The 16,266-nt window shown below is 55.7% G+C and overlaps 1 protein-coding gene across 2 annotated transcripts in view; it reads right to left on the reverse strand.

The window, feature by feature from the left end:
* Positions 1-7,005: 7,005 nt before the first annotated feature.
* Positions 7,006-16,266, reverse strand: part of CRTC3 (CREB regulated transcription coactivator 3) — a 92,361-nt gene continuing 83,100 nt past the window's right edge. For both annotated transcript variants that reach the window (XM_058665572.1, XM_004577918.2), the window contains 7 exons: positions 15,720-15,769; positions 12,092-12,309; positions 11,568-11,866; positions 9,925-10,113; positions 9,754-9,834; positions 9,300-9,405; positions 7,006-8,989 (listed from right to left, as the gene is read on the reverse strand). In XM_058665572.1, the coding sequence (XP_058521555.1) occupies positions 8,781-8,989; positions 9,300-9,405; positions 9,754-9,834; positions 9,925-10,113; positions 11,568-11,866; positions 12,092-12,309; positions 15,720-15,769 (1,152 nt within the window). In that variant the 3' untranslated portion in view covers positions 7,006-8,780. The remainder of the gene's footprint in view (positions 8,990-9,299; positions 9,406-9,753; positions 9,835-9,924; positions 10,114-11,567; positions 11,867-12,091; positions 12,310-15,719; positions 15,770-16,266) is intronic.

Raw genomic sequence — 16,266 nt, forward strand, 5'->3', positions numbered from 1 at the left:
CTACCTGTGTCACTAGCATCCCATTTCGGCACCAGTTCATGTCCCGGCTGCTCCACTTCCCATTTAGCTCCCTGCTAATGCACCTGAGGAAGCAGCAGAAGATGGCCCAGAGCTTGTGCTCCCACCCACTGAAGGAGATCTGGGGCCTTGCAGCACCAAGACCCAGGACCGCTGCGAAGGGGAGCCTGTCTTCTTAGCAGCCAGGCTGCCAACACTGAGCATGGGCCGCTGCCCCATACTCCGGGCTGTGGGCATTGGTGGGACCAACCACTAGCACGGTGGTGTGGGCTGACCTGGGCAGGTCCTGGTGGTGACCCTCCTCAGCTGGAGCAGGGACTTGGGAAAGTAGGTCTCCCACATGGACGCAGGGTCCCACGGATCTGGGCCGTCTTCCACCGCTCTCCCAGACCATCAGCAGGGAGCTGGATGGGAAGTGGAGTAGCTGGAACACAAACTGGCATCCATATGGGATGCTGGCACATTGCAGGTGGAGGATTAGCCTATTGAGTCATCGCACTGGCCCTATGATTAAGATTTTTGAGACTCTTCTAAATTTGTTTTTCTGTTAGCAATTGGGGAGGTTTACTGTTTATGTCCTATGCGTGTGTCTTAGGTCAGGCTCGTTCTCCATGATTGGTACGATATGATCTGCTGCAGTTTGCCTTACAATCTTCGATTCTTTTATTCAGCAAAAGCTGATGGAGTGTTTCCACATCTGCTTTAGGGAAGGAAATGGACAAAGCTCTCTGCCGTGGAGCTGGGAGTGTGGGGCAAACTGCTACTTACGTCCCATGTCAGAGGGCCTAAGGTCAAGTCCTGGCTCTACTCGCCAACCCAGCTTCCAACAAGTGATGGCTCAAGTGCCTGTGGCTCTGGCACCCATGGGTGCCAGAGGGAGTCCCTGGCTTCTGGTTTCATTCTAACCCAACTCTTACTGTGGCAGGATCTGAGAAATGGGCCAGAAAATGAAAGATTTCTGATTGCCTCTCCGTGTCTTGTCTTTCAAAAACAAGGAAAAGATGCCAATGTTATTATACAGGAGGTTAAACCTCTACTTGCAATACCAACATCACATACTGGAGCACAGCAGTGAATCCCAGCCACTCTGCCTCCTAACCCATGCCTGCCAGTGCACCTGGGAAGGCAGCAGAAGATGGCCAAGGGGCTTGGCGCCTGCTTTCATGGGGGAGACCAGGACTCAGTTCCTGATCTCAGCCTAGCCAGGCCTAGCTGTTGTGGGATTCAAGTTCTTCTCCCCTCTCTCTACAACTTTGTGCTTCCAATTAACAAATAAATGTTTTAAAATAAGTGAGAACTATGAGAAAAAAACATGTTGGGGTTGGCATTGTGGTGCAGTGGGTTAATCTGCCACTTGCGATCTCTTACAGGAGCACCGGCTTGAGTACTGGCTGCTCTGTTTCTGACCCAGCTCCCTACTAATACACCTGAGAAAGCAGTGGAGGATGGCTCAAGTGCTTGGGCCCCTATACCCACATAGGAGACCTGGGAGAAGCTCCTGGCTACCATCTGGGGAGTGAACCAGCAGATGCAAGAACTCTCTCTCTCAACTCTGCCTTTCAAACAAACAAAACAATAAATCTTTCTCTTTTTTAAGGTTTATTTATTTTTATTACAAAGTCAGATATACAGAGAGGAGGAGAGACAGATAGGAAGATCTTCTGTCCACTGATTCACTCCCCAAGTGGTCGCAATGGTCAGAGCACTGATCCAAAGCCAGGAGCCTCCTTTGGGTCTCCCACGTAGGTGCAGGATCCCGGCATTTTAGGCTTTTCCCAGGCCACAAGCAGAGAGCTGGATGGGAAATGGGTCCGCCAGGACACTAACTGGTATGCCTATATGGGATCCTGGTGCATGCAAGGTGAGGATCCAGCCACTAACCTACTGCCCTGGGCCCCAATTTAAATCTCTTTTTAAACTAATTGCTGAACCTGTGGTGCATATATGTGATGAAAAGAGAGGAGAGTGAAGGAGGTGAGGAGAATGAGAGACAATTTCAGTGGAGCTGGCTGTTGTGCCCATTGGAGGGAACAGGGACAGACAGGATAAGGATCTGGTCTCTGTCTCCCATAGGTCCCCGTTGCCCACTCTGAGCCACATCAGCAGCAGTGTGAGTCAAGCGTCACATGACCTGCAAGGTGAGTGGGCTCCGGCACTGGCGCTCAGCCTAAGAGGCTGCCCTGGCCCATCTGTGCTACAGTTCTGATCTGTGGTCCCGGACAGAGTACTCATCAGTGAGCCATGTCAGGGACTGGCATGAGTGGCTGACTGACTCGAGGAAGTCTTAAGATGGATGTGCGAATCAGTCCTTGGGGAAGACGAGCCTGTGGAGGCCTGCACCTATTCACCCCAGTGTCTGGAAGGTGGCCCTGATGGACACTCATGTCCTGTGTTAGAGTCCTGGCCCCGCTCTCGATCCTGCTTCCTGCTATGACACATCCTGGGAGGCAGTGGGGCCTCACTCCAGGAGCTGTGTTTCTGGCACACTCTTGGGAGCCCTGGATGGAGTGCCCAGTACCTGCCAGGCTTCAGTCTGGCTCAGTCCCAGCTGCTGCAGGCACCTTGGGGACAAGGGGAGGGGGAATAGATATGATTTGGATAATAATTTTGAGACAGGTGCGTGGAGCCAGAATCCTTGAGGCGGGTCTGGGGTGTGTGGAACCCTGGGCTTGACTGGCTGCTCCTCGTGGTCCCAGAATCTCAGCATCCAGAGCTCATCTCCCAGGCAGGTCAGCGCAGCTGGGGGGGCTGTTCTCCTCGCCTTGGCTATGTGAATGCCTCGCAAAGCAGTGATTCCTATCACTTCCGGCTTCCTGTTTCTGTTTGCATAAACAGCCATGCATTCTCCCGGCTGCCAGCCCCCTGTGTGCACACAGTCCCCCTTGCCTGTCGTCCCGCGGTTCTGCTTCCTGTGGTCAACCATAGTGTGAAAATAGTACATGGGAAGTTCCAGAAATAAACAGCTCAGGCTTGAAACAGTTTGTGGCTCTGTGGTTTCTGTTATTAGTAGTGTTCATCGCTGATCCTCTCCTGCTGTGGGAGTTGAGTTCTATTTCAGCACAGGTCTGCACATAGGAGCAGAGAAACTATGGACAGGGCTTGCTGTTGCTGCTGTTTCGGCCATCCGAGAGCCTGCGGTGGGGGCGAGATCTTTTCCGTTTCCTTTCACTGACTTGCATCGACCCCCACATCAGTCCCTACACTCAACATGTTCAATCTCTGGAAGCAAAGGAGAGCTGAGGAGCACACAGGTGCCACAGCCACCTCCCGCCACATGTCCCGCCATGCTGGGGTTCAGACTGCCTGCACCCCCAGGGTGTGTGTTGGGACAGGCCTGGTGTTCCAGCTGGCATGTCTACAGGTTAGCTAGCGGCCCTGTTGGTTCCCCTGAGTCTGGCTGGCTTGGTTCTCAGTGTGGGATTAGTTGAGATCTGGACTGCCTCCTGAGCTCCCACAGGAAGTTCAGCTCTGGTATAGCAGGAGCACAGGAAGCAGAGTGTCACCCACAAACTTGGTGGAGGCATCACTCCAACCATCATGCTGGCCAAGTGTATTCCATCGCATGGTCCCCTGGGGCCTGCAGGTGCCTCCGTCTGCACTGGGGGTCCAAGGGAGGAGAGCGGGCAGCCAGAGGCATTGTGGGAAAATCTTGTTGAATAGGAGAGGACCTGGAGCTTCACTCCTGCCACAAGGCAGGGCAGGGTTGGGTGGAGGGGCAGCTATCAACCAAACAGGGCTGCTCAGAGGAGGTGTCGTGTAATCTAGGCCTTGGAGATGGGGCGGATGAAGTGTGTGTGCATGTGTGGCACACATGTGCTTATGTATATACGTGTGTACATGCACTCATGCCTGAAGTGGATGTGCGTACATAAGTGTGTGCATGTGTACGTGTGTACATGTGCCCTGTGTATTTGTTTGTATAGGCATGCGAGTATGTATGCTTGTGTATATTTGTGTATGTGTAGCTGTGTGTGCTTGTTGTGTGTGTTTCCATGTGTTTGTGTGTGTGGAGGGCGGCCCACTAGAGTAGGAGGGTGCATCTGTCATCCCTGGTGAGAAGCCTGGAACAATCTCTTTGAACACAGTCATCTCTGGACTTCTAATCCCATCCCGGTCATTTTCTTCATTTTCAAATTCTGAAACCCACACTGTGCATGCCCAAATTCAAGTCGAAGACGCTGCTTTCAGCAAGCACTCATGCTGGAGGGCATGAGGCTTGTACCTGATATCCGAGTTTCACTCCAAGCCAGCACCTGCCTCCAGCTCAGCCCTCCAGAAAAGGTCTCCTCCATCGAGGCCAGATCCAGGCTAGGGAGCGGGAACAGTGGGAACCTCGACCGGCAGAGAGCAGAGGGTCCCCACACACGGACCAAACACACCAAACAATCATGGGAACGAGGGTTCCGGACAGGATGTGGCCAGGATAGCCCTTCACAATGTAAAATAGGGACGCACCAGGATCTGGGGCAGGCTGGGTGAGCTCATTTCCCACGCCGGTGGCAGGCTGCGAGGAGACGCCCCCTGCAGGTGGAGCGAGGAATCCCTTAGAGAAATGACAGGAGGCGTGGAGGATCCGAGTCCTCGGATAGGCAGGCTCTCTGCTTGGTGTGCTGGATTTAAACCCTGTTTCTTTCTTTCTTTCTTTTTTTTTTTTTTATAAAAGATTTACTTATTTTTATTACAAAGTCAGATGTACAGAGAGGAGAGGCAGAGAGGAAGATCTTTCGTCCGATGATTCACTCCCCAAGTGAGCCGCAACTGGCCGGTGCTGCGCCGATCCGAAGCCGGGAACCTGGAACCTCTTCCGGGTCTCCCACGAGGGTGCAGGGTCCCAAAGCTTTGGGCCGTCCTCGACTGCTTTCTCAGGCCACAAGCAGGGAGCTGGATGAGAAGTAGAGCTGCTGGGATTAGAACCGGCACCCATATGGGATCCCGGTGTGTTCAAGGTGAAGACTTTAGTCGCTAGGCCACACCGCCGGGCCCTAAACCCTGTTTCTAAAGAGCACGCACTGTTTCACCTAACCCAAGGATGGAGCTGTCTCCGCAGTTGCCCTGGGGTCTTGGGGCTCTGGGCCAGTCTCAGTGCTGCTTTGGGGTCCCTTATGTCTGCTGTTTCCCTACAGTGAGGACGCATCGTTATTACTGAACCCCAAATTCCCATGAGGGCAGAGAACGGGATGGGGTCCTGGACCCTGGGATCACCCCTGGGTGGGGGGCTGCTCAGGGCCTCCTCTGGAGGCCAGGCAGACCACGCCCTCAGGGTGATGCAGGAATGGTGTCAAAGCCCATCTGTCCACCCTCATCCCGCCTGACAGGGCTGCCTGGCAGTGTGAGGGGTATGGTGATGTGGGGGGCCGCGTAGACACCTCCCCTGCTCCCCTCCAGCTGACAGAGTTCTTCAGAACCCACCCTGCTGCCCACCCGGGCTCTGGGCTGTGCAGGACAAGGTCCTACCGAGCCCCAGGCAAGCAACTTTGGGCTCTCAGTGCCATCTAGTGCCCACATGGGGCACAGCTACACACAGCTGGCTGTGCGGTGCTTGAGAAAGTCACGGGAGCCCCAGAAGGATCTAGAACCTTTCTCCTTGGGCAGTGATGTGGTGTCTCAAAATCAGGTGTTGTGCCAACTTGGTGCTTGTAAAGTCTTATAAAACATGTCTTGTAGGGCCCAGCGCAGTGGCCTAGCGGCTAAAATCCTAGCTTTGAACACGCCGGGATCCCATATGGGCACCGGTTCTAATCCCGGCAGCTCCACTTCCCATCCAGCTCCTTGCTGTGGCCTGGGAAAGCAGTCAAGGACAGCCCAAAGCCTGGAACCCTGCACCGGCGTGGGAGACCTGGAGAAAGTTCCTGGCTTCTGGCTTCAGATTGGTGCAGCACCGGCTGTTGCGGTCACTTGGGAAGTGAATCATCGAACGGAAGATTCTCCTCCTCCCTCCTCTCTGTACATCTGAGTTTGCAGTAAAAATAAAAAAAAAACATGTCTTGTAGAGACGTGTGTTGACTGTGTGTTTACTGCATGGAGGGTGCTGCAGGGCAGAGAGCAAGGGACCTTCTCTTTCTGCTAAGGGCTGGGGATCCAAGGGCTGCAGAGTGGGGTGCCATGGCATCAGTCAAGAGGTGTCAGCCAGGGTGGGGACCCAGAGTGGACGGAGAGCCAGGAGGGGAGGCGGGAGAACAGCTACACCTGAGCATGCCTGAGGCTGTATCCAGGACTGGGGCAGGAGGAATATTCCCAGGCGGTGAAGAGGGACCGACTGCTCCCTCCTGGCACCCAGGGTCACTTAGAAGCAGAGGTGACCCCTGCCTTAAGAGCTCAGAAACCGAAAGACTAGGTGCAGACAGACAGGTCAGCAGGGTAGGGTATAGATAGACGGATAGGTCAGCAGGATAGGGTGTAGACAGAGGTGAGCAGATCCACAGGCCTGGATGCTGGCAGCACCCACACATGTGTGTGCTGGCTTAGGTACCGCTGCCCCGCAGACAGGGCTCAGGTGTTCACAGAGTCAGCACCACGAAAGTTGACTCCAGGGTTGATGGCTCCAAGGCAGGACTGTGGAGGGGCAGGTGCCCTTGCAAGAAGAGAGAGCCGCAAGCTGAGGCCAGCCATGTGCTTGGGGTGGGGAGATTGAGAGATGAGGGTAGGAAGGTGGACCAGGCAGGTGGTGGGCAGGCAGGGCACGAAGGATGAGGGGGCATGGGTACCAGGCATCAGCTCCTGGGGGATGAGCTGAGGCCTGAAGAGTGGAGCCTGGCGCTGGGGTGCCTGTGGCTGCTGCCAAGAAGGGCGTGAGGTGGGGGTCATCTCTGAGACAGGACCAGGGGTGGGCAGGGATGTCAAGAGGTCTTGGACTCAGAGGGATGCTGGCCACAGCAGGCACATGGCAGGGCCAGCCCCAGAGGTCTGCTGCTGGTCTGAAGACAACTGCAGTGGGGGTGCTCCCTTCCCCTGCTCACATCGTCCAGGCTGAGGAAGACACCCAGTGCATATGACCTTCTGGTGCTGCCTTTAATTACGAAAGATGTAAAACGACGCGTTACAAAACCTGGAAGCTACTTTATACAAAGTCCAATCTTTAAATATTGCTCCATGGGCCCGGGAGTTAGGGCACTGGCGGGGGTCTGGTGGGGGTGCCCACAGATAGGAGGCCCAGCACCCTGGTCCTGGGCTGTGGCCCCACGCTGTGTAGCTGCCGGGTAAATGAGTACAGTGACGAGTCAGCTGGCAGGGGCAGGAGGGCTGCAGGTGCCCAGGACGGAGGAGGCCCGGGCAGAATCAGTATATGCTGGCAGTGGGGCCCCTTGCTGTGTGGGCAGGTGCAGGGGTCCCCACAGGTAAGGCACTAGGCAAAGCTGCCACGGCAGGACAAGAACACTGCCGCTGGATCCTGAGAAGCCAAGCGGGGATTGGGGGGCCTCTGATTGGGGTAGGGGGAGATGGAGAGAAGGGGCTGGCTCCTTCAAATCCCTGTCACCTAGTCAGCCTTTTGGGTCCTCCTCAAGGATTGGGAGGCAGGGGGCCTAACCCAGGAGGGGATCTTTTCCTGAGCCCAAAGTCTGGCTGTGAGGGTGCTGGGCTGGCCATGGAGAGTTAGAGAAATCCTGGTATTGGAGTTTGGGGGAGGGCGGAGGTGCCTGTCAGCCTCACCGGAGATCAGGGTGCAGTTCTGAGGGCAGCAGCTGGGAAACCCTTGGTGACCACCTCGGAGCCCCTGGCAGGGCAGTGGCTGTTCCTGCAAAGCTTTCATCACCTTCCCTGTCTTCTGCAGGGTTCTCTCCATCCCCAGCCACCTGATCTTTGCCCAGACCCTGGCCTCATGGGCCTGGCAGGCTTTGTCCCCTCCACGCTTCCTGTTCGAGGGCCAATCTTAGGGTTCAGGGGGATCCCAGCAATCAGGCCTTTGTGTTTGTGCGAAGCCAGTCTTCAGAGAAACCTCAGTGGGAAGGGTTGCAGGTAGGCCTGGGGAGGGGCGACAGGGGTGGGGTACGGATGCAATCCCCTGATGTTAGAAGGACAGTAAGAGCAGCTGAGGCTCTGAGAAGACCCAGCAAGGGACAGGCCAGCTCCCAGTCAGTCTGCCACCCAGCGCTACCCTGGTAGGCACCTGGGGTCCCCAAGTGGGGCAGTGGGCCTGTAGGACTCCCTGGGGGTGGGGGAGCTGTGAGCGTATAGTCGGCTCAGGGGAGGCTGTGAGCTGCTGGGAGTGAGCATGGGGCACCCAGGCCCTTTCTTGCTGACTGAGTAGAACTGTTTTTTCCCCCTGGGACCAGGGAGAGGTGGGCCAAGCAGCAGAAAGGGGGCTGGGGGCCGGGGGCTGGGAACTGAGTCTCTGTGCCAGGGCTGAGCTCTCCCCAGCAAGCACAGAGCCCCATTATCAGTTGAGCCCTGCAAAGCCTCCAGCCGTGAAGGTCGATCACTCAGTTGGCAGGCACGGGCTCAGGCTAGAGCCTGGGGCTTCCCGCTGAGCCTATGCCATGGGCAGCAGCCCCCCCACCCTTACCCTGGGCCCTTCCTCCATGCTGACGGAGATTGAAGGCTCTGAGCACGACCCAGACTCCTGGGCTCTGTACTGGACGGCGAGAAGAGACGGGAGGTCACAGAGATGAAGGCACAGTGTGCGCCGCTGCAGCCTACAACAGGGCCTGGGATGCAGCTCATCTGGAAGCAGGGAGCTGCAGGCCGAGGGGCCGCAGCCCCACTGTTGGCAGGCTCCCAGTCCTGGCAGGCAGGCAGGCAGTCAGGCAGGCGGGTAGGTGGGTGGCTCACAGGCGGTCAGTCCGAAAGGTTTCCTCCACGGCGGGGTCCAGCAGGCCCATGCTGGAGTCACTCAGCATGCTGAGTCCATCCAGGCTCAGGGGCTCAATCTGCAGCTCCTCCTCCAAGGGAAAGGGTGCGTCCACATTCAGGTTGACCTCGGGCATGCCTGTCAGGGTGCTGCCAAGCTCTTTGAACAGGTTGGGGCCCGAGTCTTCTGGAAGGGGTGATGAGAGGGCAGATGAGGTGGCCCGAGGGCCTAGAGATCCCCAGGGCCCAGCCCCCCAGCCTCGTGGACCAGGATGTCCCTTATTACCACAGCTCCAGCTCTGCAGGGCGTGTCCCTCTGAAGGGCTGTCAATCACCTATGATTGACTATCCTGGCAGTGGCTGCACCACTCCCTGGGGCGGGCAGCTGCCTCTCTAACAGGAGTCGTACAGAGACCACATGGGATGAGCTCTCACAGGGGTATCTGTGGGTCAGGATGGGGACATGCAGGGAGCAGTGGGGCGTGGCCCACACTCACCCGTCAGCAGGGTGGGCGGGAAGCTCCCGCAGCTGGAGTACAAGGCTGGCCTCAGCTGGAACGTGTCCTGTGGTTCTCCTCGGGGGCCTTGTTGCACCAGGGGCACCTGGGGACGTGGAGGGCGGGCACCTGCTGAGCACTGAATCCCGCCCACCTGCAGCCCTAGGAGCCATTGTGGGAACGCAGGCAGGTGGACACTGAGTGTGGGCTGAGCAGCTCCCTGGGGTGGGGAATAGGGTTCCTGCCCAAGGACCCCCACCCATGCTCCTGGGCGTCACTAGCCGGCTGCTCTGGCAGGTGGGGGCACCACATTTGAGGAGCAGGGAGGACTCAAGGTTGTTGGAGCCACAGAACACACAGCAGGGTCAAGGGGTGCCCAGGATACTGTACCCAAGTTCCACCCACAGTGCAGTATGTGTGCTGAGGTGGGCAGGAGGGGTGTCAGAACAAGCACCTGCTGAGCGAAGGCTGTGGCTGGCCTAAGGGAGTGTTGGTCGAAGCCCACGTCGGGGAAGAAGCTGGTCAAAGTCGAGCCCTTTGGGGGACAGGAAACAGAGGGGTTAGCTTGGACCTCAGCATATGCCAAACCCACTCACTCCTTGCTGACACCCCTGCTGGGACCTACCTGGGATGGGAGAAGCTGGAAGTCTGACGATGCTGCCTGGGGCTGCTGGACAGGGGGCTCCTGGGTAGGGGGTTGCTGCAGGACAGGCTGGGGCAGCTCATGGGCTGCGGGGTAAGGGGGCGGCGGGGACACTTGGGCTGGCGCTTCTGAGGGCAGGAAGGCAAGTGGGCCTCGATCGGGGGACAACATCTGTGGGCAAACACACATACGCATGTGGCACAGTCAGGTTTGAGTCCTTCCAGGACAGGAAATGGCAAGGTGGGTGAAACCAGACCTCCTCTTCATCATGGTGAAGATGTTCCACTTCCCATCCAGCTCCCTGTTTGTGGCCTGGGAAAGCAGTTGAGGGCGGTCCAAAGCCTTGGGTCTCTGCACCCACGTGGGAGACCTAGAGGAAGTTGCCAGCTCCTGGTTTCAGACCATCTCAGCTCTAGCTGTTGTGGCCGCCTTGGGAGTGAATCAGATGATGGAAGATACTGCTCTCTGTCCCTTCCTCACTCTTGGTAACTTTTTGAAATAAATGAAATGAAAATATGTAGGGATGTGTGTGTGTGTGTGTGTGAGAGAGAGAGAGAGAGAGAGAGAGAGAGAGAGAGACAGACGGGGGGGGGGGGTTGTGGGAAAGTTGCAGGGCATCAAGACCCATGATCAGATGATGGCTGACCAACGATCCAGAACGAATATTTAACTAGTATGGTCATCCCAAAGAGATCAGCTAGAAAAGCTCCAAGCAGCCCCTCAGGGTAGTGGGATGAGAAATAATGCTGAGAGAAGGCAGCTGTCGTTTCAGAATAAGCCCTTTAGGAAGACGGAACACACATGCAGGGAGAGTAGTGATTGTTTTCAATCTCTTCAGGCCCCTTCACATACAGTGAATAGGGAAGAGCTCCTGGGCCTCGACATTCCAATCACACAAGCAGAAATGAAGGCAGCACGGTGACCAAGGCCAGGGGGATGTTATGAGCTACACGGCCAGCCGTTCCCAGAGGAGACAGGTGATTAATGACAGAGTCCTCCCTGGCTTCTCACAGGCTTCCATTAACTCCTCTGCACCACCTCACTGCTCATTTGGAGGAGTGGTTAATGATGTTACACTGTACCCAGGGAGAGACCGATAGGTTAAAAATTTACAAAATAAAGTGCATTAGAATATAATGTGTTCACTCTGGATCTCTGAAAGCAGCCAGGCTAAGCAGGCTTGTCTGACCCCTGTGACACATACACTCCTCACACCTCCTGCCTTAGGGACAGGCAGAACATGGTCTTGGCCATTCTACCATCACAGGGAGGCCCCAGGCTCCCTGTGGAATAGGGGTGGAATATCCTATGGACTCCTAAGCCTTATTATAGTTACAGAGCCTCTGCTTTTCCAAGCCTTCCCTGACTTGTTGCCTAGTCCGCACAAACCTGAGTTGCACAGTCTGCAGGCTGCCCTTGCTCCCAAATCCAGGCTTGCAAGTCCATGCACATTGCCATGATGACACAACCTTGCACTGTGTAGAAGTTACTGCAGCCCTCTACCCGGCCCAGTCCTCTGCTCCCTTGGGTTTGGTGTTAAGGGAGTGGACTGTGCATGAGCATGCACAGAGTGAAGCCACAACGGCCTGGGGTCTCACTATAAGTGGCTGGGGTGGGGGGTGTACCTGAGAGCCAGGGTAGGGGTTCAGTGGGCTGCTGGAAGAGAGCTGTCTGCCAAAGCTGGGATGTGCTTCTGGGCCCGGAGAGAGCGTAAGGGGGCTGACAGGTGGCTGCCGGCGCCGGGAGGGGCCACTCAGGTTTGTGGTGGGTAAAGATGGGTTGCTGAGGGAGAAAAGCCGGAGTGAAGGGTGGAGGGTGGACGCGTTGGTGGCTGAGGGCTGCGGATGGCTGTTGAGGGGTGAGGCCAGCGTCATCTTGTTGAGCGTTGTCTGGATGGAGGGGTTACTCCGGGAACTCTGCAGCCCTGCAAGACAGAAAGCACATTCCGAATGCTAGCTGGGATGCTAAGCCCCATCTCCTGGGCCTCGGAGGTGACAAAGGACTCCCTCCTACCTCTGGCTCACTGCTTTAAAGACCCGAGGTGGACACAAAGGGACAGGAGGGAACATCCCTTCACACCCCCCTATCTGCTAGCTCAGGGTCCCTCTCTTGTTCACCTAGCTGGGGGCCTCCAGCAGGGGGTACTTACCAGAGGAGCTTCGTATCCCCAGGTGGGTCATTGCAGCAGGCAAATTGCCCACACTGTTGCCCATGCTGGTGCTGCCCAACAGGTGGTCGCTGGCATCCAGGGAGGCTGGCAGGGGCGCCGTGTAGTGCAAGTTGGTGAGATCCGGGAGGGAGCCGCCTGTGTTCAGGGTCCCCAGGAAGGGTGAGAGCCCCATGTTCTGACCGTTATGTGGAAAAGCACTGCAAAGAGACAGGCAAGCATCCCGTTCCAAGGTGCACCCGGCAGCTGGGAACAGGCCCCGCAAAGTGCCTCGCCCTGCCCTCCATGCTCAGAGCTCTGGTGTGACATCTTCTTTCCTTCCACATTATGTGGGTGAGGCCACCTGTGCCCAGCCAGGTTAGAGGGATGCCAGAGCACTTTGAAAATTACAAACTGTAAGATGCAAGCCACCGCTTTATGCTCATGAGGGTTCTCCGGGCCCGATTTTCCTACCAAGAATAAATTTCTCTCTGGGGGAATAAGATGCTTTTCAATTTCAGGATACATTACTATTATTATAATTTTCAATGAGTGTGCCTACACATAAGGGACAGTGCACGCCTGTGTCACCCTCAGCCATCCCTGAGGCCCTGAGAGAGTGCACAGGTGGCGGCTCCTCTCACCCTCATATTCCATGGCAGCTGAAAAGGGCAGAACACAGGGAGTGGAGCTCACTGCAAGGCAGGTGTGATATTCGAAGTGAGCCTGCAGATGCAACCCAGCTGAAAGCCCTCCATGTCAGGGCCGGCAAGGGCTGGGTACAGTCAGCAGGTACAAGTGGCCCTGGGGGCCCCATAGCCCAAATTGTCCACATCAGAGTGGGCTGTGAAGGAAAGGCTTGGTTGAGTATCCAGAGCAGTAAGAAGGCTGGCACCAGTGTCAGAACTGGGAGCGAGGGAAGTGAGGGGCACAGGGGTGAGGCAGGGAGACAGGGGAGGGAAGGAACACAGGGAGGAGCCCGCTACTGTGCAGGGCAAGCTGGAGGATGGCTCTTAGCAATGCCACTGTGGTCAGGGTGTGAGGACAGCCCAAGCAGCAGTGTCTCCTGCAGTCCCCAGGCCTGTGCTGGGCCAAGTGCAGAGTGACTGTAGAAGAGAATGGCTGAGAAGGCTCTGTTGGCCTGGGATGCGGGAGCTGATGAATGAACGAGACTGAGGACAGCTTCCCCAATTTGGCACATGCTGCAGGTGCTAGTCACCGGTTCCAGAGGCTTGACAGAGGGGCTGGCCCCATGGCATAACAAGCTAATCCTCTGCTTGTAATGCCAGCATCCCACATGGCACTTGTTCAAATCCTGGCTCCTTCATTTATGATCCAGCTCCCTGCTTGTGGCTTGGGAAAGCAGTAGAGGATGGCCCAAAGCCTTGGCACCCTGTACTCTCTTGGGAGACCAGTAGAAGCTCCTGGCTCTTGGTTTAGGATTAGCTCAGCTCGAGTTGTTGCAGCTGCTTGGGGAGTGAACCAGTGGGGTGAAATATCTTTTGTCTCTCCTCTCTATGTATTTTTCCAATAAAAGCTTATTATTTATTTAATAAACAGGCTTAATGGAGCTGCAACAGAGCCATGACTGAGCTACAAGAAGGTAACTCATGGTGCAGTGCCACCAAGCAGGTCCTGGACAGAAGCTGGATGTGTCCAGCATGAAGGGACTGACCAGTGGGCTTTCCTGGGGGATGCCCTGGCCAAGCTGAAGGCAGAAGAACTCAGGTGACCTGGGCAGGCAAACTCACTGTGGGCAGAGTTCATGGCAGGCCAGGAGCAGGCAAGTGTGAAGTCACACCACACCCTGGGAACCATGAGGCCCTGACAGGGGCAAGCTTAGGAGGAAAGGGTGGAGGGGAGAGGTGGGGCTGTAGAGACACATTGAGAGCATGGGGGAAGGCAGGTAGCAGCGAAAGACAGCTCTGTTCTTCTCAGGATGGGGAGGGTATCTGGAGACAGAGCAATGAGCTATGCTGCTGTTGGACATGCACAGCCAGGCCCAAGGGGATGGAGCCTAGGAGGACTCCTGGGGTGTGGCACAGAGACTGGCAGTGCCACCACTAAGACAATGACCCAGGAGGGAAACGAGCAGATTAGGGGGCAGGCCAGGGGAGGGCCAAGATGGTGAACTCCACTCTAGATCTCTGGGATCTCTGTCACATGGGATGACATGGGGCAGGGATGTCACCTACCCAGTGGGGTCCTGGATGATGTCACTGATGTTCCAGACAGTTCCACGGGCCTGGTGGAGGTAGAGACCAGGCCAAGGTGTGGACAAGGGGTAGGGAGGCCTCAAGAGAAAATGCTCTTCCTGCAGGTGCGGCTGAGGGCAGTGTTTGGTGTGGCAGTTAAGACTGCTTGAGTTGTCTGAATCCAATATCAGAGTGTCTGGGTTTGAGTCTCAGCATGGCTTCTAGTCTGTCTCCCTGTCCATGCAGGCCTGTTGAGGTAGCAGCTGATGACCCAAGGGACTGGGGCTCCAGTCGTCCTCATGGCAGACCTGGGTAGGGGTCCTGCCTGTCAGTTTCAGCTCCCTCAGCATTTGTCTGTCTCTGTCTCCCTGCCTTTCAAATAAGGCCAGAAATCATTTTGGAAACAGAGTGGCTGAGGATTCCAAAGCCATGAAGAAGGCCACGGGCAGAGGTGACAGACCCCAGACAGGGCAGGGACTGGAGGAGCATCCCCACCGGAATGGGAGATGGAGGTCCAGCAGAGTTTGTTCCTGATGGGAAAATCAGGGTGTGGATGGGGTTAACTATGGAAGCAAGCTGACTGTCACAGAAAACGTGGATGTGAGCTTTGTCTTTCAGATGCCATATTTATGGATTTGGCTTACTAAGATTAAATGTCAAATTAGGAAATGAAGTTTGAGACCTCACAGCTGCCCACCCTGAGACCAGTTGGGTTCTGTGCTAGGGAGACGGGTCAGTAGGGCTGATGTTGGGGGATTGAAGGTGCGGAGAGGAAGGTGAAGGAGCACTGTGCAGTGAAAAGAAAATGCCTGCCCAACAGAAGCCTGCTCACCGGCAAGCATGCCTGAGGTCCTGGGCCAGCCACCATCGCCCCTGCTGACATCAGCACTGAATCTCCTCTGAGGCAGGGAATGTTCCCCCCAGGGCAGTCGGTGGCCAGGAGTAGCTGCCCTGCCCAACCTCTGCATCTGACTCGGTGCCCAGGGCATCCTCTCCTTCTGTGGAATTACTACCTGGCCTTCCTTAGCCTCCATTTTTGTGCAGGATGTGTTCTTCTTTTTCAGATCTCTTAGGGACTGAAGCTGGATACCACCATTAACTACATTAATTAATGAATGCTTTCCTAGAAGCTATGCTGCCCATTTTCTTATTTCCTCATCTTCCATTTCTAAGCAACAGTGGTACAACATGCATATCCTAGCGTTCACCATGCTGACCACGCATAAGTGCACAGTTGAGTGGCGCTCTCTGATGTCACTTCCGTGTGCCTGGCTGCTAGGCAGTAGCTTTGTGACTTTAAACTGAGGAAACGCAAGGGCCAATCTGGTGTTCCACATGGAAATGTGGTGCCTTGGGTTTCTGCAGAGCTGTGCGGTGACATGAAGCCATCAGAACTCCCCCTCCCCTACAACACAGCCAGACGCAGCGTCACTTACTTGCCGCCTCCCACGTCACAGGACCGAGGCCGCCCTGACAGCGACTGAATCTGCGAAGAGAGAAGAGAGCTGGCCTCACTCACTGGGAAGGTAGAGAGTCTCAGTAGCGCCAGCCAGTGCCACAGAGTGGCTGAACACTTCCTGGGCGTCAGGGAGGCCTCACAGCAATCAGCTCTCTTCTTTTGATATTTCATTAATGCATCTTTTAGGTGGTATGTAGTATTTCCTTCCACAAGGCCAATGTTTTACACATGGAACTATTTTAAAGTACTACTGTACTTTAAAAAGCTCATGGGAAAATGGAATTAAGTAGTAAGTTTATTGGGAATGGTGCTATGGTCAGGCTGCCACTTGTGGCTCTGGCATTCCTTAAGGCTTCAAATCCTGGCTGCTCTTCTTCTGATCCAGTTACCTGCTAATGGGTTGGGAAGGCAGTGGAAAATGGCCCAAGTCCTTGGACCCTGCACCCACGCGGAAGCTCCAGAGGAAGCTCCTGTCTTCTGGTTTTGGATCAGCCAAATCCAGTCATTATGACCAGCTGGGGAGT

Source organism: Ochotona princeps, chromosome 6 (genome assembly GCF_030435755.1).
Source record: "Ochotona princeps isolate mOchPri1 chromosome 6, mOchPri1.hap1, whole genome shotgun sequence".
NCBI lineage: Eukaryota > Metazoa > Chordata > Mammalia > Lagomorpha > Ochotonidae > Ochotona > Ochotona princeps.